The sequence below is a fragment of the Petromyzon marinus genome, unplaced genomic scaffold (genome assembly GCF_048934315.1).
Source record: "Petromyzon marinus isolate PM22_M1 ecotype Great Lakes invasive population unplaced genomic scaffold, UKy_Petmar_22M1.pri1.0 PM_Scaffold_178, whole genome shotgun sequence".
Lineage (NCBI taxonomy): Eukaryota > Metazoa > Chordata > Hyperoartia > Petromyzontiformes > Petromyzontidae > Petromyzon > Petromyzon marinus.
Window position 1 is genome coordinate 8,393 of NW_027423144.1, and position 22,671 is coordinate 31,063.

The 22,671-nt window shown below is 57.7% G+C and overlaps 1 protein-coding gene across 1 annotated transcript in view; it reads left to right on the top strand.

Annotated features, from left to right (window-relative positions):
* Positions 1 to 225: 225 nt before the first annotated feature.
* Positions 226 to 22,671, top strand: part of LOC116957008 (solute carrier family 12 member 5-like) — a gene marked incomplete at its 5' end in the record, with an annotated part of 96,440 nt that continues 73,994 nt past the window's right edge. Inside the window, 5 exons of the mRNA XM_076063745.1 lie at positions 226 to 330; positions 4,410 to 4,541; positions 5,427 to 5,573; positions 21,442 to 21,496; positions 22,187 to 22,317. Of these exons, the coding sequence (XP_075919860.1) occupies positions 226 to 330; positions 4,410 to 4,541; positions 5,427 to 5,573; positions 21,442 to 21,496; positions 22,187 to 22,317 (570 nt within the window). The remainder of the gene's footprint in view (positions 331 to 4,409; positions 4,542 to 5,426; positions 5,574 to 21,441; positions 21,497 to 22,186; positions 22,318 to 22,671) is intronic.

The following is a 22,671-nucleotide window of genomic DNA, read 5'->3' on the forward strand; positions in this document are numbered from 1 at the left end:
GTAGTGTAGTAGGTAGTGTAGTAGTGTAGTAGGTAGTGTAATAGGTGGTGTAACGGGTAGTAGTAACGTGATGTTTGTTCTATAGGAGATGGAGGTCACAAAGAGACCAGCCCCTTCCTGCTGCAGGTAGTGTAGTAGGTAGTGTAGTAGGTAGTGTAGTAGGTAGTGTAGTAGGTAGTGTAGTAGTGTAATAGGTGGTGTAACGGGTAGTAATAATGTGATGTGTGTTCTATAGGAGATGGAGGTCACAAAGAGACCAGCCCCTTCCTGCTGCAGGAGGCGGAGGAGAAAGGCCCTGAGTTGTATGACCGCAACTTGGCGCTCTTCGAGGTGAGAGCCGTGTCCACGTGTCCCCGTGTCTCTCTGTCTCCCTGTCTCTGTCTCTCTGTCTCTCTGTCTCTCTGTCCCCGTGTCTCTCTTCCGTGTCCCCGTGTCTCTCTGTCTCTGTCTCTCTGTCTCTCTCCCGCGTCCCCGTGTCCCTCTGTCTCTCTGTCTCCCTGTCTCTGTCTCTCTCCCGTGTCCCTGTCTCTCTCCCGTGTCTCTGTCTCTCTGTCTCTCTGTCTCTCTGTCTCTCTGTCTCCCTGTCTCTCTGTCTCTCTCCCCGTGTCCCCGTATCTCTCTGTCTCTCTGTCTCCCTGTCTCTGTCTCTCTCCCGTGTCCCTCTCTCTCTCCCGTGTCTCTGTCTCTCTGTCTCTGTCTCTATGTCTCTCTGTCTCTCTTTCTCTGTCCACGTGTCCCCACGTCTCTATGTCTCTCTGTCTCCCTGTCTCTGTCTCTCTGTCCCCGTGTCTCTCTCCCGTGTCCCCGTGTATCTCTGTCTCCCTGTCTCTGTCTCTGTTTCTCTGTCTCTCTGTCTCCCTGTCTCTGTCTCTCTGTCTCCCTGTCTCTCTGTCTCTGTCTCTCTCTCTGTCTCTCTCCCGTGTTTCTGTCTCTCTCCCGTGTATCTGTCTCTCTGTCTCTCTCCCGTGTCTCTGTCTCTGTCTCGCTGTCTCTTTGTCTCTCTCCCGTGTCTCTGTCTCTCTCCCGTGTCTCTGTTTCTCTGTCTCTCTCTCTGTCTCTCTGTCTCCCTGTCTCTCTGTCTCTCCCCCTTGTCTCCGTGTCTCTCTGTCTCCCTGTCTCCCTGTCTCTGTCTCTCTGTCCCCGTGTCCCCATGTCTCTCTGTCTCTCTCCCCGTGTATCTCTGTCTCTCTGTCTCCCTGTCTCTGTCTCTCTGTCTCTCTTCCCGTGTCCCCGTGTCTCTCTGTCTCTCTATCTCTCTCCCGTGTCCCTGTCTCTCTCCCGTGTCTCTGTCTCTCTGTCTCTCTCTCTGTCCCCCTGTCTCTCTGTCTCTCTCTCGTTTCTCTGTCTCTGTCTCTCTGTCTCCCTGTCTCTTTGCCTCTGTCTCTCCGTCTCTCTGTCTCTCTCCCGTGTCTCTGTCTCTCTGTTTCTCTCCCCGTGTCTCTGTCTCTGTCCCCGTGTCTTTCTGTCTCTCTGTCTCTCTCCTGTCTCTCTGTCTCTCTCCCGTGTCTCTCTGTCTCTCTGTCCCTGTGTGTCTCTGTCTCTGTCTCTCTCCCGTGTCTCTGTCTCTCGGTCTCTCTGTCTCCCTGTCTCCCTGTCTCTCTGTCTCTCTCCCGTGTCTCTGTCTCTCTCCCGTGTCTCTCTCCCGTGTCTCTGTCTCTCTGTATCCCTGTCTCTCTGTCTCTCTCCCGTGTCTCTGTCTCTGTCTCTCTCCCGTGTCTCTGTCTCTCTCCCGTGTCTCTGTCTCTATGTCTCTCTGTCTTTGTCTCTCTGTCTCTCTCCCGTGTCTCTGTGTCTCTCCCGTGGCTCTCCCTGTCTCTGTCTCTCTGTCTTTCTGTCTCTCTCCCGTGTCCCCGTGTCTCTCTGTCTCTCTGTCTCTCTCCCGTGTCTCTGTCTCTCTCTCCTGTGTCTCTGTCTCTCTCCCGTGTCCCTGTCTCTGTCTCACTGCCTCTCCCGTGTCTCTGTCTCGCTGTCTCTCTCCCCCCGTGTCTCTGTGTCTGTCTCTCTCCCGTGTCTCTGACTCTCTCTGTCTCTCTGTGTCTCTCCCCGTGTCTCTGTCTCTCTCCCCGTGTCTCTGTCTCTCTCCCCGTGTCTCTGTCTCTCTCCCCGTGTCTCCGTGTCTCTGAATCTTTGTCTCTGTGTCTCCGTGTCGACAGGAGGAGATGGACACTCGCCGAAAGGTGTCTCTGTCTCTCTGTCCATCTCTCTGTCTCTCTCTGTCTCTCTGTCTCTCTCCCTGTGTGTCTGTGTCTCTCCCCGTGTCTCTGTCTCTCCCCCCGTGTCTCTGTCTCTCTCCCCGTGTCTCTGTCTCTCTGTTTCTCTCTCCGTGTCTCTGTCTCTCTCCCCGTGTCTCTGTCTCTCTTTCCGTGTCCCCGTGTCTCTGAATCTTTGTCTCTCTGTGTTCCCGTGCCGACAGGAGATGGACACTCGTCCCAAGGTGTCTCTGTCTCTCTGTCTCTCTCCCCCGTGTCTCTGTGTCTCTCCCCGTGTCTCTGTCTCTCTCCTCCCGTGTCTCTGTCTCTCTCCCCGTGTCTCTGTCTCTCTGTCTCTCTCCCCGTGTCTCTGTGTCTCTCTCTCCCCGTGTCTGTTTCTCTCTCTGTCTCTCCCGTGTCTCTGTCTCTCTCCCCCCGTGTCTCTGTGTCCCTCTCTCCCCGTGTCGCTGACTCTCTCTGTCTCTCTCCCTGTCTCTCTGTGTCTCTCCCCGTGTCTCTGTCTCTCTCCCCGTGTCTCTGTCTCTCCCCCCGTGTCTCTGTCTCTCTCCCCGTGTCTCTGAATCTTTGTCTCTCTGTGTCTCCGTGCCGACAGGAGGAGATGGACACTCGCCCCAAGGTGTCTCTGTCTCTCTGTCTATCTCCCCGTGTCTCTGTCTCTCTGTCTCTCTCCCCGTGTCTCTGTCTCTGTCTCTCTCCCCGTGTCTGTCTCTCTGTCTCTCTCCCCGTGTCTCTGTCTCTCTCCCCGTATCCCCGTGTCTCTGAATCTTTGTCTCTCTGTGTCTCCGTGCCGACAGGAGGAGATGGACACTCGCCCCAAGGTGTCTCTGTCTCTCTGTCTCTCTCCCCGTGTCGCTGTCTCTCTCCCCGTGTCTCTGTGTCTCCGTGTCCCCGTGTCTCTGAATCTTTGTCTCTCTGTGTCTCCGTGCCGACAGGAGGAGATGGACACTCGCCCCAAGGTGTCTCTGTCTCTCTGTCTCTCTCCCCGTGTCTCCGTGTCGCTGTCTCTCTCCCCGTGTCTCTGTCTCTCTCCCCGTGTCTCTGTCTCTCTCCCCGTGTCCCCGTGTCGCTGTCTCTCTCCCGTGTCTCTGTCTCTCTCCCCGTGTCTCTGTCTCTCTCCCCGTGTCCCCGTGTCGCTGTCTCTCTCCCCGTGTCTCTGTCTCCGTGAACCCGTGTCTCTGAATCTTTGTCTCTGTGTCTCCGTGCCGACGACAGGAGGAGATGGACACTCGCCCCAAGGTCTCTCTCTCTCTGTCTCTCTCCCCGTGTCTGTCTCTCTCCCCGTGTCCCCGTGTCGCTGTCTCTCTCCCCGTGTCTCTGTGTCTCCGTGTCCCCGTGTCTCTGAATCTTTGTCTCTCTGTGTCTCCGTGCCGACGACAGGAGATGGACACTCGCCCCAAGGTCTCTCTGTCTCTTTGTCTCTCTCCCTGTCTCTCTCCCCGTGTCTCTGTCTCTCTGTCTCTCTCCCTGTCTCTCTGTCTCTCTCCCCGTGTCTCCGTGTCTCCGTGTCCCCGTGTCTCTGAATCTGTGTCTCCGTGCCGACGACAGGAGGAGATGGACACTCGCCCCAAGGTCTCTCTGTCTCTCTGTCTCTCTCCCCGTGTCTCTGTGTCTCTGAATCTTTGTCTCTGTGTCTCCGTGCCGACAGGAGATGGACACTCGCCCCAAGGGCTCTCTCTCTCTGTCTCTCTGTCTCTCTCCCCGTGTCTCTGTGTCTCTGAATCTTTGTCTCTGTGTCTCCGTGCCGACGACAGGAGGAGATGGACACTCGCCCCAAGGTCTCTCTGTCTCTCTGTCTCTTTGTCTCTCTCCCTGTCTCTCTGCCTCTCTCCCCGTGTCTCTGTCTCTGTCTCTCTCCATGTCTCTCTGTCTCTCTCCCCGTGTCTCCGTGTCTCCGTGTCCCCGTGTCTCTGAATATGTGTCTCCGTGCCGACGACAGGAAATGGACACTCGCCCCAAGGTCTCTCTGTCTCTCTGTCTCTCTCCCCGTCTCTCTGTCTCTCTCCCCGTGTCTCTGTCTCTCTGTGTCTCCGTGTCTCTGAATCTTTGTCTCTGTGTCTCCGTGCCGACGACAGGAGGAGATGGACACTCGCCCCAAGGTCTCTCTGTCTCTCTGTCTCTCTGTCTCTCTCCCCGTGTCTCTGTCTCTCTGTGTCTCCGCGTCTCTGAATCTTTGTCTCTGTGTCTCCGTGCCGACGACAGGAGGAGATGGACACTCGCCCCAAGGTCTCGTCCTTGCTGGGCTCGCTGGCCAACTACACGAATCTCCCCCAGGGCGCTCGCGAACACGAGGAGGCTGAGAGTCTCCCTGAGGGCAGGCGGAGACCTGTCAAGGTGCTCAGTCACTCGCTCAGTCACTCGCTCAGTCACTCGCTCAGTCAGTCACTCGCTCAGTCAGTCACTCGCTCAATCACTCAGTCACTCACTCAGACAGTCAGTCACTCACACAGTCACTCACTCACTCAGTGACTCAGACAGTCACTCACTCAGTCAGTCACTCAGTCAGTCAGTCACTCACTCAGTCACTCACTCAGTCAGTCACTCAGTCACTCGCTCAGTCAGTCACTCGCTCAATCACTCAGTCACTCACTCAGACAGTCAGTCACTCACACAGTCACTCACTCGTGAAGAGGCTGAGAGTCTCCCTGAGGGCAGGCGGAGACCTGTCAAAGTACTCAGTCACTTGCTCAGTCACTCGCTCAGTCACTCGCTCAGTCAGTCACTCACTCAGTCAGTCACTCAGTCACTCACTCACTCAGTCACTCACTCAGTCAGTCACTCAGTCACTCACTCAGTCACTCACTCAGTCACTCACTCACAGTCGCTCAGTCACTCACTCACTCACACACTCAGTCACTCACTCAGTCACTCAGTCTCTCAGTCTCTCAGTCACTCAGTCACTCACTCAGTCACTCAGTCACTCACTCACTCAGTCACTCACTCACTCAGTCACTCACTCACTCAGTCACTCACTCAGTGACTCTACACGGGGAGGTGGGGGGGATGCTTTGTCTTTGTGTGTGCCCACCGTGACCACCACCCCACCCACCCACCCACCCCACATTACCCACCCACTCACCCGAACCCACCCCACCCACCCCACCCACCCACCCACCCCACCCCACCACACCCACCCACCCACCCCACCCCACCCACCCCACCCACCCACCCACCCCACCCCACCCACCCCACCCCACCCACCCACCCCACCCACCGCAGGCCCCCCAGATGGGCACCCTCATGGGTGTCTACCTGCCCTGCCTGCAAAACATCTTCGGGGTCATCCTCTTCCTCCGACTCACCTGGGTGGTCGGAGCCGCCGGGGTCATCGAATCCTTCGCCATCGTCCTCATGTGCTGCTGCTGCGTGAGTCACTCACCCGGTCACTCACCCGCTCACTCACCCGCTCACTCGCTCACCCAGTCACTCACCCGGTCACTCACCCGGTCACTCACCCGGTCACTCACCCGGTCACTCACTCGCTCACTCACCCGGTCACTCACCCGGTCACTCACCCGGTCACTCACCCGTTCACTCACCCGCTCACTCGCTCACCCAGTCACTCACCCGCTCACTCACCCGGTCACTCACCCGGTCACTCACCCGGTCACTCACCCGCTCACTCACCCGCTCACTCACCCAGTCACTCACCCGCTCACTCACCCGGTCACGCACCCGGTCACTCACCTGGTCACTCACCCGGTCACTCACCCGGTCACTCACCCGCTCACTCGCTCACCAAGTCACTCACCCGGTCACTCACCCGGTCACTCACCCGGTCACTCACCCGGTCACTCACCCGGTCACTCACCCGCTCACTCACCCGGTCACTCACCCGGTCACTCACCCGGTCACTCACCCGGTCACTCACCCTGTCACTCACCCGCTCACTCGCTCACCAAGTCACTCACCCGGTCACTCACCCGGTCACTCACCCGGTCACTCACCCGGTCACTCACCCGCTCACTCACCCGCTCACTCACCCAGTCACTCACCCGCTCACTCACCCGGTCACGCACCCGCTCACTCACCCGCTCACCCGGTCACTCACCCAGTCACTCACCCAGTCACTCACCCGGTCACTCACCCGCTCACTCGCTCACCCGGTCACTCACCCGGTCACTCACCCGGTCACTCACCCGGTCACTCACCCGGTCACTCACCCGCTCACTTACCCGCTCACTCACCCGGTCACTCACCCAGTCACTCACCCAGTCACTCACCCGCTCACTCGCTCACCCGGTCACTCACCCAGTCACTCACCCGGTCACTCACCCAGTCACTCACCCGGTCACTCACCCAGTCACTCACCCGTTCACTCACCCGCTCACTCGCTCACCCAGTCACTCACCCGGTCACTCACCCGGTCACTCACCCGGTCACTCACCCGCTCACTCGCTCACCCGGTCACTCACCCAGTCACTCACCCGGTCACTCACCCGGTCACTCACCCGGTCACTCACCCGCTCACTCACCCGCTCACCCGGTCACTCACCCAGTCACTCACCCAGTCACTCACCCGGTCACTCACCCGCTCACTCGCTCACCCGGTCACTCACCCAGTCACTCACCCGGTCACTCACCCAGTCACTCACCCGGTCACTCACCCAGTCACTCACCCGTTCACTCACCCGCTCACTCGCTCACCCAGTCACTCACCCGGTCACTCACCCGGTCACTCACCCGGTCACTCACCCGTTCACTCACCCGCTCACTCGCTCACCCAGTCACTCACCCGGTCACTCACCCGGTCACTCACCCGGTCACTCACTCGCTCACTCACCCGGTCACTCACCCGGTCACTCACCCGGTCACTCACCCGGTCACTCACCTGCTCACTCACCCGGTCACTCACCCGGTCACTCACCCAATCACTCACCCGGTCACTCACTCGCTCACTCACCCAGTCACTCACCCGCTCACTCACCCAGTCACTCACCCGCTCACTCACCCAGTCACTCACCCAGTCACTCACCCGGTCACTCACCCGCTCACTCACCTGCTCACTCACCCGTTCACTCACCCGCTCACTCGCTCACCCAGTCACTCACCCGCTCACTCACCCGGTCACTCACCCGGTCACTCACCCGCTCACTCACCTGCTCACTCACTCAATCACTCACCTGCTCACTCACCCAATCACTCACCCGGTCGCTCGCTCACCCACCCACCCACCCGCTCGCCCGCTTGCTCACCCAGTTGCTCGCCCACTCGCCCGGTCACCCGCTCGCTCATACACCAACTCGCAGTTACTCCCCATGTCCCCCGTGTCTCCCCATGTCCCCCGTGTCTCCCCATGTCCCACCGTGTCTCCCCATGTCCCGTGTCTCCCCATGTCCCCCGTGTCTCCCCATGTCCCCCGTGTCTCCCCATGTCCGCCGTGTCTCCCCATCGTGTCTCCCCATGTCCCCCGTGTCTCCCCATGTCCCCAGTGTCTCCCCATGTCCCCCGTGTCTCCCCATGTCTGCCGTGTCTCCCCATCGTGTCTCCCCATGTCCGCCGTGTCTCCCCATGTCCCCGGTGTCCCCCCATGTCCCACAGTGTCTCCCCATGTCCCACCGTGTCTCCCCATGTCCCCTGTGTCTCCCCATGTCCCCCGTGTCTCCCCATGTCCTACAGTGTCTCCCCATGTCCCACAGTGTCTCCCCATGTTCCACCGTGTCTCCCCATGTCCCACCGTGTCTCCACATGTCCCCCGTGTCTCCCCATGTCCTACAGTGTCTCCCCATGTCCCCTGTGTCTCCCCATGTCCCCCGTGTCTCCCCTTGTCCCACAGTGTCTCCCCATGTCCCCCGTGTCTCCCCATGTCCCCCGTGTCTCCCCTTGTCCCACAGTGTCTCCCCATGTCCCCCGTGTCTCCCCATGTCCCCCGTGTCTTCCCATGTCCCCCGTGTCTCCCCATGTCCCCCGTGTCTCCCCATGTCCCCCGTGTCTCCCCATCGTGTCTCTCCATGTCCCCCGTGTCTCCCCATGTCCCACCGTGTCTCCCCATGTCCCACCCTGTCTCCCCATGTCCCCCGTGTCTCCCCATGTCCCCCGTGTCTCCCCATGTCCCACAGTGTCTCCCCATGTCCCCCCGTGTCTCCCCATGTCCCCTGTGTCTCCCCATGTCCCCCGTGTCTCCCCTTGTCCCACAGTGTCTCCCCATGTCCTACCGTGTCTCCCCATGTCCCCCGTGTCTCCCCATGTCCCACCGTGTCTCCCCATGTCCCCCGTGTCTCCCCTTGTCCCCCGTATCTCCCCACCGTGTCTCCCGATGTCCCCCGTGTCTCCCCATGTCCCACCGTGTCTCTCCATGTCCCCCGTGTCTCCCGTGTCCCACCGTGTCTCCCCATGTCCCCCGTGTCTCCCCATGTCCCACCGTGTCTCCCCATGTCCCCCGTGTCTCCCCATGTCCCACCGTGTCTTCCCATGTCCCACCGTGTCTCCCCATGTCTCCCGTGTCTCCCCATGTCCCCCGTGTCTCCCCATGTCCTACAGTGTCTCCCCTTGTCCCACAGTGTCTCCCCATGTCCCACGTGTCTCCCCATGTCCCACAGTGTCTCCCCATGTCCCCCCGTGTCTCCCCATGTCCCCTGTGTCTCCCCATGTCCTACAGTGTCTCCCCATGTCCCACCGTGTCTCCCCATGTCCCCCGTGTCTCCCCACCGTGTCTCCCGATGTCCCCCGTGTCTCCCCATGTCCCCGTGTCTCCCCATGTCCCCCGTGTCTCCCCATGTCCCACCGTGTCTTCCCATGTCCCACCGTGTCTCCCCATGTCCCACAGTGTCTCCCCATGTCCCCCCGTGTCTCCCCATGTCCCCTGTGTCTCCCCATGTCCTACAGTGTCTCCCCATGTCCCACCGTGTCTCCCCATGTCTCCCCGTGTCTCCCCATGTCCCCCGTGTCTCCCCATGTCCCCCGTGTCTCCCCATGTCCCCCGTGTCTTCCCATGTCCCCTGTGTCTCCCCGTGTCTCCCCTTGTCTCCCCGTGTCTCCCCATGTCCCCCGTGTCTCCCCATGTCCCCCGTGTCTCCCCATCGTGTCTCCCCATGTCCCACCGTGTCTCCCCATGTCCCACCGTGTCTCCCCATGTCCCCCGTGTCTCCCCATCGTGTCTCCCCACGTCCCACCGTGTCTCCCCATGTCCCCCGTGTCTCTCCATGTCCCCCGTGTCTCCCCTTGTCTCCCCATGTCTCCCCATGTCCCACAGTGTCTCCCCGTGACTCCGCGTGTCCCACAGTGTCTCCCCGTGTCTTCTCGTCTGTCCCCGTGTCTTCCCGTGTCTACCCGTGTCCCCCCCCCCCGTGTCTCCCCATGTCCCTTGTGTCTCCCCTTGTCTCCCCGTGTCTCCCCGTGTCCCCCCCCCCCCCCGTGTCTCCCCGTGTCTCCCCATGTCCCTTGTGTCTCCCCTTGTCTCCCCGTGTCTCCCCGTGTCCCCCCCCCCCCCCCCCCGTGTCTCCCCGTGTCTTCTCGTCTCCCCGTCGATCGCTGTCCATCCTTGTCCCCGTGTCTCCATGTCCCCTGTGTCTCCCCATGTCCCACCCTGTCTTCCCATGTCCCCCGTGTCTCCATGTCCCCGTGTCTCCATGTCCCCGTGTCTCCATGTCCTCGTGTCTCCATGTCCCCCGTGTCTCCCCATGTCCCCCGTGTCTCCCCATTGTGTCTCTCCATGTCCCCGTGTCTCCCCATGTCCCACCCTGTCTCCCCATGTCCCCCGTGTCTCCCCATGTCCCCCGTGTCTCCCCATGTCCCCCGTGTCTCCCCTTGTCCCACAGTGTCTCCCCTTGTCCCACAGTGTCTCCCCCATGTCCCCCGTGTCTCCCCATGTCCCACAGTGTCTCCCCATGTCCCACCGTGTCTCCCCATGTCCCCCGTGTCTCCCCATGTCCCACCGTGTCTCCCCATGTCCCCCGTGTCTCCCCATGTCCCCCGTGTCTCCCCATGTCCCCCGTGTCTCCCCACCGTGTCTCCCCATGTCCCCCGTGTCTCCGCATGTCCCCCCGTGTCTCCCCATGTCCCACCGTGTCTTCCCATGTCCCTGTGTCTCCCCATGTCCCCCGTGTCTCCCCATGTCCTACCGTGTCTCCCCATGTCCCCCGTGTCTCCCTTTGTCCCCCGTGTTTCCCCATCGTGTCTCCCCATCGTGTCTCCCCATCGTGTCTCCCCATGTCCCCCGTGTCTCCCCATGTCCCACCGTGTCTCCCCTTGTCTCCCGTGTCTCCCATGTCCCCCGTGTCTCCCCATGTCCCCAGTGTCTCCCCATGTCCCCCGTGTCCCCCGCCCCGTGTCTGTCCCCGTGTCCCTCCTTCTCCCCCCTCTCTCTACCCACTCTCTCCCTCTCCCCCCTCTCTCTCTCTCTCGTTATGAAGCACATTTCACGAGATCATCATCACCATTAATATAATCGTCGTCTTTCCCCCCCCCCCCTAAGTCTTCACCCCCCTCTCTCTCCCTCCATCCTCCCCTCCATCTTCCCCTCCCCTCCATCTCCTCCCCTCCATCTCCCCACGTGCCTCTCCTCTCTCCCTGCTGCACATCAATCTCGCTCTCCCACCCACACTCTCCAATCTCTCTCTTATCTCTCTCTCTCTCCCACCCACACTCTCCAATCTCTCTCTCTTCTCTCTCTCTCTCTCCCACCCACACTCTCCAATCTCTCTCTCTCTCTCCCACCCACACTCCCCAATCTCTCTCTCTCTTCTCTCTCGCTCTCCCACCCACACTCTCCAATCTCTCTCTTATCTCTCTCTCTCTCCCACCCCCACACTCTCCAATCTCTCTTCTCTCTCGCTCTCCCACCCACACTCTCCAATCTCTCTCTTATCTCTCTCTCTCTCTCCCACCCCCACACTCTCCAATCTCTCTCCCTCTCGCTCTCTCTCTCTTCTCTCGCTCTCCCCCCACACTCTCCAATCTCTCTCTCTCTCTCCCACCCCACACTCTCCAATCTCTCTCTCTCTCTCCCACCCACACTCTCCAATCTCTCTCTCTTATCTCGCTCTCCTACCCACACTCTCCAATCTCTCTCCCTCCTGCCGTCCCAATTAATCTCTGCCCTGCCTCCTCCTCCACCTCCTCCCCTGCCTCTCCCCACGTCTCCCCACGCCTCCCATCCCCTCCCTCCCCCCCTACTCCCTCCCCCCACTCTCCCCCTACCCCACTCTCCCCCCACTCTCCCCCCACTCTCCCCTACCCCCCACTCTCCCCGTCTCCCTCTGTCGCTCTCCCTCCCTCCTGCCATCACAATCTCTCTCGCTTCTCGCCTCTCGCTAACCCAGATTCCTCTCTCTCCTTACACAACCCTCACCACTCTCTCTCTCACTCCTTACACAACCCTCACCACTCTCTCTCCTTACACAACCCTCACCACTCTCTCTCTCTCCCTACACAACCCTCACCACTCTCTCTCTCTCTCCCTACACAACCCTCACCACTCTCTCTCTCTCTCCCTACACAACCCTCACCACTCTCTCTCTCTCCTTACACAACCCTCACCACTCTCTCTCTCCCTACACAACCCTCACCACTCTCTCTCTCTCCTTACACAACCCTCACCACTCTCTCTCTCTCCTTACAAAACCCTCACCACTCTCTCTCCTTACACAACCCTCACCACTCTCTCTCTCTCCTTACACAACCCTCACCACTCTCTCCCTCTCCTTACACAACCCTCACCACTCTCTCCTTACACAACCCTCACCACTCTCTCTCTCCTTACACAACCCTCACCTCTCTCTCTCTCCTTACACAACCCTCACCACTCTCTCTCTCTCCTTACACAACCCTCACCACTCTCTCCTTACACAACCCTCACCACTCTCTCTCTCTCCTTACACAACCCTCACCACTCTCTCTCTCTCCTTACACAACCCTCACCACTCTCTCTCTCTCTCCCTACACAACCCTCACCACTCTCTCTCTCTCCCTACACAACCCTCACCACTCTCTCTCTCCTTACACAACCCTCACCACTCTCTCTCTCCTTACACAACCCTCACCACTCTCTCTCTCTCCTTACACAACCCTCACCACTCTCTCTCTCTCCTTACACAACCCTCACCACTCTCTCTCTCCTTACACAACCCTCACCACTCTCTCTCTCTCCTTACACAACCCTCACCACTCTCTCTCTCTCCTTACACAACCCTCTGTACCACTCTCTCTCTCTCCTTACACAACCCTCACCACTCTCTCCTTACACAACCCTCACCACTCTCTCTCTCCTTACACAACCCTCACCACTCTCTCTCCTTACACAACCCTGTGGTGTGACTGTGTGGTGTGACTGTGGTGTGACTCTGTGGTGTGACTGTGGTGTGACTGTGGTGTGACTCCTGCGGTGTGACTCCTGCGGTGTGACTCTGTGGTGTGACTCTGTGGTGTGACTGTGGTGTGACTGTGGTGTAACTCCTGAGGTGTGACTCTGTGGTGTGACTCTGTGGTGTGACTCCTGTGTGGTGTGACTCATGTGTGGTGTGACTCTGTGGTGTGACTTTGTGGTGTGACTGTGGTGTGACTGTGGTGTGACTCCTGCGGTGTGACTCTGTGGTGTAACTCTGTGGTGTGTGACTGTGTGGTGTGTGACTGTGTGGTGTGACTCTGTGGTGTGACTGTGGTGTGACGCTGTGGTGTGACTCCTGTGGTGTGACGCTGTGGTGTGACTCTGTGGTGTGACGCTGTGGTGTGACTCTGTGGTGTGACTCCTTGTGGTGTGACGCTGTAGTGTGACTCTGTGGTGTGACTCCTGTGTGGTATGACTCCTGTGGTGTGACTCCTGTGTGGTATGACTCCTGTGGTGTGACTCTGTGGTGTGACGCTGTGGTGTGACGCTGTGGTGTGACGCTGTGGTGTGACTCCTGTGTGGTGTGACTCCTGTGGTGTGACTCTGTGGTGTGACGCTGTGGTGCGACTGGTGTGACTCTGTGGTGTGACTCTGTGATGTGACGCTGTGGTGTGACTCTGTGGTGTGACTGTGTGTGATGTGACGCTGTGGTGTGACTCCTGTGATGTGACGCCTGTGTGGTGTGACTCCTGTGGTGTGACTCTGTGGTGTGACGCTGTGGTATGACTGTGGTGTGACTCTGTGGTGTGACTCTGTGATGTGACTCCTGTGTGGTGTGACGCTGTGGTGTGTCTCCTGTGGTGTGACTCTGTGGTGTGACTCCTGTGGTGTGACTCCTGTGGTGTGACTCTGTGGTGTGACTCCTGTGGTGTGACTCCTGTGTGGTATGACTCCTGTGGTGTGACTCTGTGGTGTGACTCCTGTGGTGTGACTCCTGTGATGTGACTCCTGTGGTGTGACTCTGTGGTGTGACTCTGTGATGTGACTCCTGTGTGGTGTGACGCTGTGGTGTGACTCCTGTGGTGTTACTCTGTGGTGTGACTCCTGTGGTGTGACTCCTGTGGTGTGACTCTGTGGTGTGACTCCTGTGGTGTGACTCCTGTGTGGTATGACTCCTGTGGTGTGACTCCTGTGGTGTGACTCCTGTGATGTGACTCCTGTGGTGTGACTCTGTGGTGTGACTCCTGTGATGTGACGCTGTGGTGTGACTCCTGTGGTGTGACTCCTGTGGTGTGTGACTCTGTGGTGTGACTCTCTGTGGTGTGACGCTGTGGTGTGACTCCTGTGGTGTGACTCCTGTGGTGTGTGGCTCTGTGGTGTGACTCTCTGTGGTGTGACTCTCTGTGGTGTGACTATGTGGTGTGACTCTGTGGTGTGACGCTGTGGTGTGACGCTGTGGTGTGACTCCTATGGTGTGACTCCTGTAGTGTGACTCCTGTAGTGTGACTCCTGTGGTGTGACGCTGTGGTGTGACGCTGTGGTGTGACTCCTGTAGTGTGACTCCTGTAGTGTGACTCCTGTAGTGTGACTCTGTGGTGTGACTCTGTGGTGTGACACTGTGGTGTGACTCTGTGTGGTGTGACTCTGTGGTGTGACGCTGTGGTGTGACGCTGTGGTGTGAATCTCTGTGGTGTGACTCTCTGTGGTGTGACTCTGTGGTGTGACTCTGTGGTGTGACTCTGTGGTGTGACTCTGTGGTGTGTGACTCTGTGGTGTGTGACTCTGTGGTGTGACTCCTGTGATGTGACGCTGTGGTGTGACGCTGTGGTGTGACTCCGTGGTGTGACTCTGTGTGGTGTGACTCCTGTAGTGTGACTCTGTGGTGTGACTCTCTGTGGTGTGACTCCTGTGGTGTGACTCTGTGGTGTGACTCTGTGTGGTGTGACTCTGTGGTGTGACGCTGTGATGTGACGCTGTGGTGTGGCTCCTGTGGTGTGAATCCTGTAGTGTGACTCCTGTAGTGTGACTCTGTGGTGTGACGCTGTGGTGTGACTCCTGTGGTGTGATGCTGTGGTGTAACTCCTGTGCTGTGACTCCTGTGGTGTGACTCTGTGGTGTGACTCCTGTGGTGTGACGCTGTAGTGTGACTCTGTGGTGTGACTCTGTGGTGTGACTCTGTGGTGTGACGCTGTGTGGTGTGACGCTGTGGTGTGACTCCTGTGGTGTGATGCTGTAGTGTGACTGTGGTGTGACTCTGTGGTGTGACTCTGTGGTGTGACTCTGTGGTGTGTGACTCTGTAGTGTGACTCTGTGGTGTGACTCTCTGTGGTGTGACTCTGTGGTGTGACTCTGTGGTGTGACTCTGTGGTGTGACTCTGTGTGGTGTGACTCTGTAGTGTGACTCTGTGGTGTGACTCTGTGGTGTGACTCCTGTGATGTGACGCTGTGGTGTGACTCCTGTGGTGTGACTCTGTGGTGTGACTCTGTGTGGTGTGACTCTGTGTGGTGTGACTCCTGTAGTGTGACTCTGTGGTGTGTGACTCTGTGGTATGACTCTCTGTGGAGTGACTCTGTGGTGTGACTCCTGTGGTGTGACTCTGTGGTGTGACGCTGTGGTGTGACTCCTGTGGTGTGACTCTGTGGTGTGACTCCTGTGGTGTGACTCTGTGGTGTGACTCTGTGTGGTGTGACTCTGTGGTGTGATTCCTGTGGTGTGTCTCTGTGGTGTGACTCCTGTGATGTGACGCTGTGGTGTGACTCCTGTGGTGTGACTCTGTGGTGTGACTCTGTGGTGTGACTGTGGTGTGACTCTCTGTGGTATGACTCCTGTGGTGTGACTCTGTGGTGTGACTCTGTGTGGTATGACTCCTGTGGTGTGACTCTGTGGTGTGACTCTGTGTGGTGTGACTCTGTGGTGTGACTCTGTGTGGTGTGACGCTGTGGTGTGACTCCTGTGGTGTGACTCTGTGGTGTGACTCCTGTGTGATGTGACTCGTGTAGTGTCACTCTGTGTGGTGTGACGCTGTGGTGTGACTCTGTGTGGTGTGACTCTGTGGTGTGACGCTGTGGTGTGACTCTGTGGTGTGACGCTGTGGTGTGACTCTCTGTGGTATGACTCCTGTGGTGTGACTCTGTGATGTGACTCTGTGGTGTGACTGTGTGGTGTGACTCCTGTGGTGTGACTGTGTGGTGTGACTCTGTGGTGTGACTCTGTGGTGTGACTCTGTGTGGTGTGACTCTGTGGTGTGACGCCGTGCTGTGACTCTGTGGTGTGACTCTCTGTGGTGTGACTCTGTGGTGTGACTCCTGTTGTGTGATGCTGTAGTATGACTCTGTGGTGTGACTCTGTGGTGTGACTCTGTGGTGTGACGCTGTGTGGTGTGACGCTGTGGTGTGACTCTGTGGTGTGACGCTGTGTGGTGTGACTCCTGTGGTGTGACTCTGTGGTGTGACTCTGTGTGGTGTGACTCCTGTGGTGTGACGCTGTGGTGTGACTTCTGTGTGATGTGACTCGTGTAGTGTGACTCTGTGTGGTGTGACTCTGTGTGGTGTGACTCTCTGTGGTGTGACTCCTGTGGTGTGACTCCTGTGGTGTGACTCTCTGTGGTGTGACTCCTGTAATATGACTCCTGTGGTGTGACTCCTGTGGTGTGACTCCTGTATTGTGACTCCTGTAGTGTGACTCCTGTGGTGTGATGCTGTGGTGTGACTCCTGTGGTGTGACTCCGTGTGGTGTGACTGTGGTGTGACGCTGTGGTGTGACTCCTGTGGTGTGATTCCTGTGGTGTGACTGTGTAGTGTGACTCCTGTGGTGTGACTCCTGTGGTGTGACTCCTGTGGTGTGACTCCTGTGGTGTGACTCCTGTGGTGTGACTCCTGTATTGTGACTCCTGTAGTGTGACTCCTGTGGTGTGATGCTGTGGTGTGACTCCTGTGGTGTGACTCCGTGTGGTGTGACTGTGGTGTGACGCTGTGGTGTGACTCCTGTGGTGTGACTCCTGTGGTGTGACTCCTGTGGTGTGACTCCTGTGGTGTGACTCCTGTGGTGTGACTCCTGTGGTGTGACTCCTGTGGTGTGACTCCTGTGGTGTGACTCATGTGGTGTGACTCCTGTATTGTGACTCCTGTAGTGTGACTCCTGTGGTGTGATGCTGTGGTGTGACTCCTGTGGTGTGACTCCGTGTGGTGTGACTGTGGTGTGACGCTGTGGTGTGACTCCTGTGGTGTGACTCCTGTGGTGTGACTCTGTGTAGTGTGACTCCTGTGGTGTGACTCCTGTGGTGTGACTCCTGTGGTGTGACTCCTGTGGTGTGACTCCTGTGATGTGACTCTGTGGTGTGACTCTGTGTGGTGTGACTCTGTGGTGTGACGCTGTGGTGTGACTCCTGTGGTGTGACGCTGTGGTGTGACTCTGTGTGGTGTGATGCTGTGGTGTGACTCCTGTGGTGTGACTCCTGTGGTGTGACTCTGTGTGGTGTGATGCTGTGGTGTGACGCCTGTGGTGTGACTCCTGTGGTGTGACTCCTGTGGTGTGACTCCTGTGGTGTGACTCCGTGTGGTGTGACTGTGGTGTGACGCTGTGGTGTGACTCCTGTGGTGTGACTCCTGTGGTGTGACTCTGTGTAGTGTGACTCCTGTGGTGTGACTCCTGTGGTGTGACTCCTGTGGTGTGACTCCTGTGGTGTGACTCCTGTGATGTGACTCCTGTGGTGTGACTCTGTGGTGTGACTCCTGTGATGTGACGCTGTGGTGTGACTCCTGTGGTGTGACTCCTGTGGTGTGTGACTCTGTGGTGTGACTCTCTGTGGTGTGACGCTGTGGTGTGACTCCTGTGGTGTGACTCCTGTGGTGTGTGGCTCTGTGGTGTGACTCTCTGTGGTGTGACTCTCTGTGGTGTGACTATGTGGTGTGACTCTGTGGTGTGACGCTGTGGTGTGACGCTGTGGTGTGACTCCTATGGTGTGACTCCTGTAGTGTGACTCCTGTAGTGTGACTCCTGTGGTGTGACGCTGTGGTGTGACGCTGTGGTGTGACTCCTGTAGTGTGACTCCTGTAGTGTGACTCCTGTAGTGTGACTCTGTGGTGTGACTCTGTGGTGTGACACTGTGGTGTGACTCTGTGTGGTGTGACTCTGTGGTGTGACGCTGTGGTGTGACGCTGTGGTGTGAATCTCTGTGGTGTGACTCTCTGTGGTGTGACTCTGTGGTGTGACTCTGTGGTGTGACTCTGTGGTGTGACTCTGTGGTGTGTGACTCTGTGGTGTGTGACTCTGTGGTGTGACTCCTGTGATGTGACGCTGTGGTGTGACGCTGTGGTGTGACTCTGTGGTGTGACTCTGTGTGGTGTGACTCCTGTAGTGTGACTCTGTGGTGTGACTCTCTGTGGTGTGACTCCTGTGGTGTGACTCTGTGGTGTGACTCTGTGTGGTGTGACTCTGTGGTGTGACGCTGTGATGTGACGCTGTGGTGTGACTCCTGTGGTGTGAATCCTGTAGTGTGACTCCTGTAGTGTGACTCTGTGGTGTGACGCTGTGGTGTGACTCCTGTGGTGTGATGCTGTGGTGTAACTCCTGTGCTGTGACTCCTGTGGTGTGACTCTGTGGTGTGACTCCTGTGGTGTGACGCTGTAGTGTGACTCTGTGGTGTGACTCTGTGGTGTGACTCTGTGGTGTGATGCTGTGTGGTGTGACGCTGTGGTGTGACTCCTGTGGTGTGATGCTGTAGTGTGACTGTGGTGTGACTCTGTGGTGTGACTCTGTGGTGTGACTCTGTGGTGTGTGACTCTGTAGTGTGACTCTGTGGTGTGACTCTCTGTGGTGTGACTCTGTGGTGTGACTCTGTGGTGTGACTCTGTGGTGTGACTCTGTGTGGTGTGACTCTGTAGTGTGACTCTGTGGTGTGACTCTGTGGTGTGACTCCTGTGATGTGACGCTGTGGTGTGACTCCTGTGGTGTGACTCTGTGGTGTGACTCTGTGTGGTGTGACTCTGTGTGGTGTGACTCCTGTAGTGTGACTCTGTGGTGTGTGACTCTGTGGTATGACTCTCTGTGGAGTGACTCTGTGGTGTGACTCCTGTGGTGTGACTCTGTGGTGTGACGCTGTGGTGTGACTCCTGTGGTGTGACTCTGTGGTGTGACTCCTGTGGTGTGACTCTGTGGTGTGACTCTGTGTGGTGTGACTCTGTGGTGTGATTCCTGTGGTGTGTCTCTGTGGTGTGACTCCTGTGATGTGACGCTGTGGTGTGACTCCTGTGGTGTGACTCTGTGGTGTGACTCTGTGGTGTGACTGTGGTGTGACTCTCTGTGGTATGACTCCCGTGGTGTGACTCTGTGGTGTGACTCTGTGTGGTATGACTCCTGTGGTGTGACTCTGTGGTGTGACTCTGTGTGGTGTGACTCTGTGGTGTGACTCTGTGTGGTGTGACGCTGTGGTGTGACTCCTGTGGTGTGACTCTGTGGTGTGACTCCTGTGTGATGTGACTCGTGTAGTGTCACTCTGTGTGGTGTGACGCTGTGGTGTGACTCTGTGTGGTGTGACTCTGTGGTGTGACGCTGTGGTGTGACTCTGTGGTGTGACGCTGTGGTGTGACTCTCTGTGGTATGACTCCTGTGGTGTGACTCTGTGATGTGACTCTGTGGTGTGACTGTGTGGTGTGACTCCTGTGGTGTGACTGTGTGGTGTGACTCTGTGGTGTGACTCTGTGGTGTGACTCTGTGTGGTGTGACTCTGTGGTGTGACGCCGTGCTGTGACTCTGTGGTGTGACTCTCTGTGGTGTGACTCTGTGGTGTGACTCCTGTTGTGTGATGCTGTAGTATGACTCTGTGGTGTGACTCTGTGGTGTGACTCTGTGGTGTGACGCTGTGTGGTGTGACGCTGTGGTGTGACTCTGTGGTGTGACGCTGTGTGGTGTGACTCCTGTGGTGTGACTCTGTGGTGTGACTCTGTGTGGTGTGACTCCTGTGGTGTGACGCTGTGGTGTGACTTCTGTGTGATGTGACTCGTGTAGTGTGACTCTGTGTGGTGTGACTCTGTGTGGTGTGACTCTCTGTGGTGTGACTCCTGTGGTGTGACTCCTGTGGTGTGACTCTCTGTGGTGTGACTCCTGTAATATGACTCCTGTGGTGTGACTCCTGTGGTGTGACTCCTGTATTGTGACTCCTGTAGTGTGACTCCTGTGGTGTGATGCTGTGGTGTGACTCCTGTGGTGTGACTCCGTGTGGTGTGACTGTGGTGTGACGCTGTGGTGTGACTCCTGTGGTGTGATTCCTGTGGTGTGACTGTGTAGTGTGACTCCTGTGGTGTGACTCCTGTGGTGTGACTCCTGTGGTGTGACTCCTGTGGTGTGACTCCTGTGGTGTGACTCCTGTATTGTGACTCCTGTAGTGTGACTCCTGTGGTGTGATGCTGTGGTGTGACTCCTGTGGTGTGACTCCGTGTGGTGTGACTGTGGTGTGACGCTGTGGTGTGACTCCTGTGGTGTGACTCCTGTGGTGTGACTCCTGTGGTGTGACTCCTGTGGTGTGACTCCTGTGGTGTGACTCCTGTGGTCTGACTCCTGTGGTGTGACTCCTGTGGTGTGACTCCTGTATTGTGACTCCTGTAGTGTGACTCCTGTGGTGTGATGCTGTGGTGTGACTCCTGTGGTGTGACTCCGTGTGGTGTGACTGTGATGTGACGCTGTGGTGTGACTCCTGTGGTGTGACTCCTGTGGTGTGACTCTGTGTAGTGTGACTCCTGTGGTGTGACTCCTGTGGTGTGACTCCTGTGGTGTGACTCCTGTGGTGTGACTCCTGTGATGTGACTCTGTGGTGTGACTCTGTGTGGTGTGACTCTGTGGTGTGACGCTGTGGTGTGACTCCTGTGGTGTGACGCTGTGGTGTGACTCTGTGTGGTGTGATGCTGTGGTGTGACTCCTGTGGTGTGACTCCTGTGGTGTGACTCTGTGTGGTGTGATGCTGTGGTGTGACGCCTGTGGTGTGACTCCTGTGGTGTGACTCCTGTGGTGTGACTCCTGTGGTGTGACTCCGTGTGGTGTGACTGTGGTGTGACGCTGTGGTGTGACTCCTGTGGTGTGACTCCTGTGGTGTGACTCTGTGTAATGTGACTCCTGTGGTGTGACTCCTGTGGTGTGACTCCTGTGGTGTGACTCCTGTGGTGTGACTCCTGTGGTGTGACTCCTGTGGTGTGACTCCTGTATTGTGACTCCTGTAGTGTGACTCCTGTGGTGTGATGCTGTGGTGTGACTCCTGTGGTGTGACTCCGTGTGGTGTGACTGTGGTGTGACGCTGTGGTGTGACTCCTGTGGTGTGACTCCTGTGGTGTGACTCTGTGTAGTGTGACTCCTGTGGTGTGACTCCTGTGGTGTGACTCCTGTGGTGTGACTCCTGTGGTGTGACTCCTGTGGTGTGACTCCTGTGGTGTGACTCCTGTATTGTGACTCCTGTAGTGTGACTCCTGTGGTGTGATGCTGTGGTGTGACTCCTGTGGTGTGACTCCGTGTGGTGTGACTGTGGTGTGACTGTGGTGTGACGCTGTGGTGTGACTCCTGTGGTGTGACTCCTGTGTAGTGTGACTCCTGTGTAGTGTGACTCTGTGTGGTGTGACTCCTGTGGTGTGACTCCTGTGGTGTGACTCCTGTGGTGTGACTCCTGTGGTGTGACTCCTGTGGTGTGACTCCTGTGGTGTGACTCCTGTAGTATGACTCTGTGTGGTGTGACTCCTGTGGTGTGACTCTGTGGTGTGACTCCTGTGGTGTGACTCCTGTGGTGTGACTCCTGTGGTGTGACTCCTGCGGTGTGACTCCTGTGGTGTGACTCCTGTGGTGTGACTCCTGTAGTGTGACTCCTGTAGTGTGACTCTCTGTGGTGTGATGCTGTGGTGTGACTCCTGTGGTGTGACTCCTGTGGTGTGACTCCTGTGGTGTGACTCCTGTGGTGTGACTCCTGTGGTGTGACTCCGTGCCTCCCACAGACAATGCTCACCGCCATCTCAATGAGCGCCATCGCCACCAACGGAGTGGTGCCAGGTACTTGACCCCTGCTGTGACCGTGACCCCCGCTGACCGTGACCCTTGCTGGGAACTTGACCCCCCGCTAACCGTGACCTCTGTGAACTTGACCCCCCCCCCCCCGCTGACTGTGACCCCACTGAGTGTGACCCCACTGACCGTAACCCCGATGACCGTGACCCCTGGTAACCGTGACCCCTGCTGATCGTGACCCCTGTGAGCGTGACCCATGCAACCCTGACCCCGATTACCTTGACCCCCCATCGAGCGTGACTTTGACCTCCGGTGACCTTGACAACCCCCCCGGTGACCTTGACCCCCCCCCTTCCCCACCGGGCATGACACCTGGTGACTTTGACCCCCGGTGACCTTGACAACCCCCCCGGTGACCTTGACCCCCCCTTCCCCACCGGGCATGACACCTGGTGACTTTGACCCCCGGTGACCTTGACAACCCCCCTGGTGACCTTGACACCCCCCCCCCCCCCCCACGGAGTATGACACCTGGTGACTTTGACCCCCGGTGACCTTGACAACCCCCCTGGTGACCTTGACACCCCCCAGTGACATTGACCCCCCCACGAAGCATGACGCCTGGTGACTTTGACCCCCCTGGTGACCTTGACCCCCTGGTGACCTTGACCCCCCGGTGACCTTGACCCCCCCCCCCCCCCCCCCCCCCCCCGGTGACCTTGACCCCGTGTGCAGCGGGTGGCTCCTACTTCATGATCTCGCGGTCGCTGGGACCCGAATTTGGTGGAGCTGTGGGTCTCTGCTTCTACCTGGGGACGACGTTCGCTGCCTCCATGTACATCCTGGGGGCCATCGAGATCCTGCTGGTGAACATACACACACACATACATATATACATACACACATACATACACACACATACACACACATACATACACATACATACACATACATACACTCATACACTCACACACACACTCATACACTCATGTACATCCTGGGGGCCATCGAGATCCTGCTGGTGAACATACACACACATACATATATACATACACACATACATACACACACATACACACACATACATACACTCATACACTCATACTCATACACTCATACACTCATGTACATCCTGGGGGCCATCGAGATCCTGCTGGTGAACATACACACACACATATATACATACACACATACATACACACACATACACACACATACAC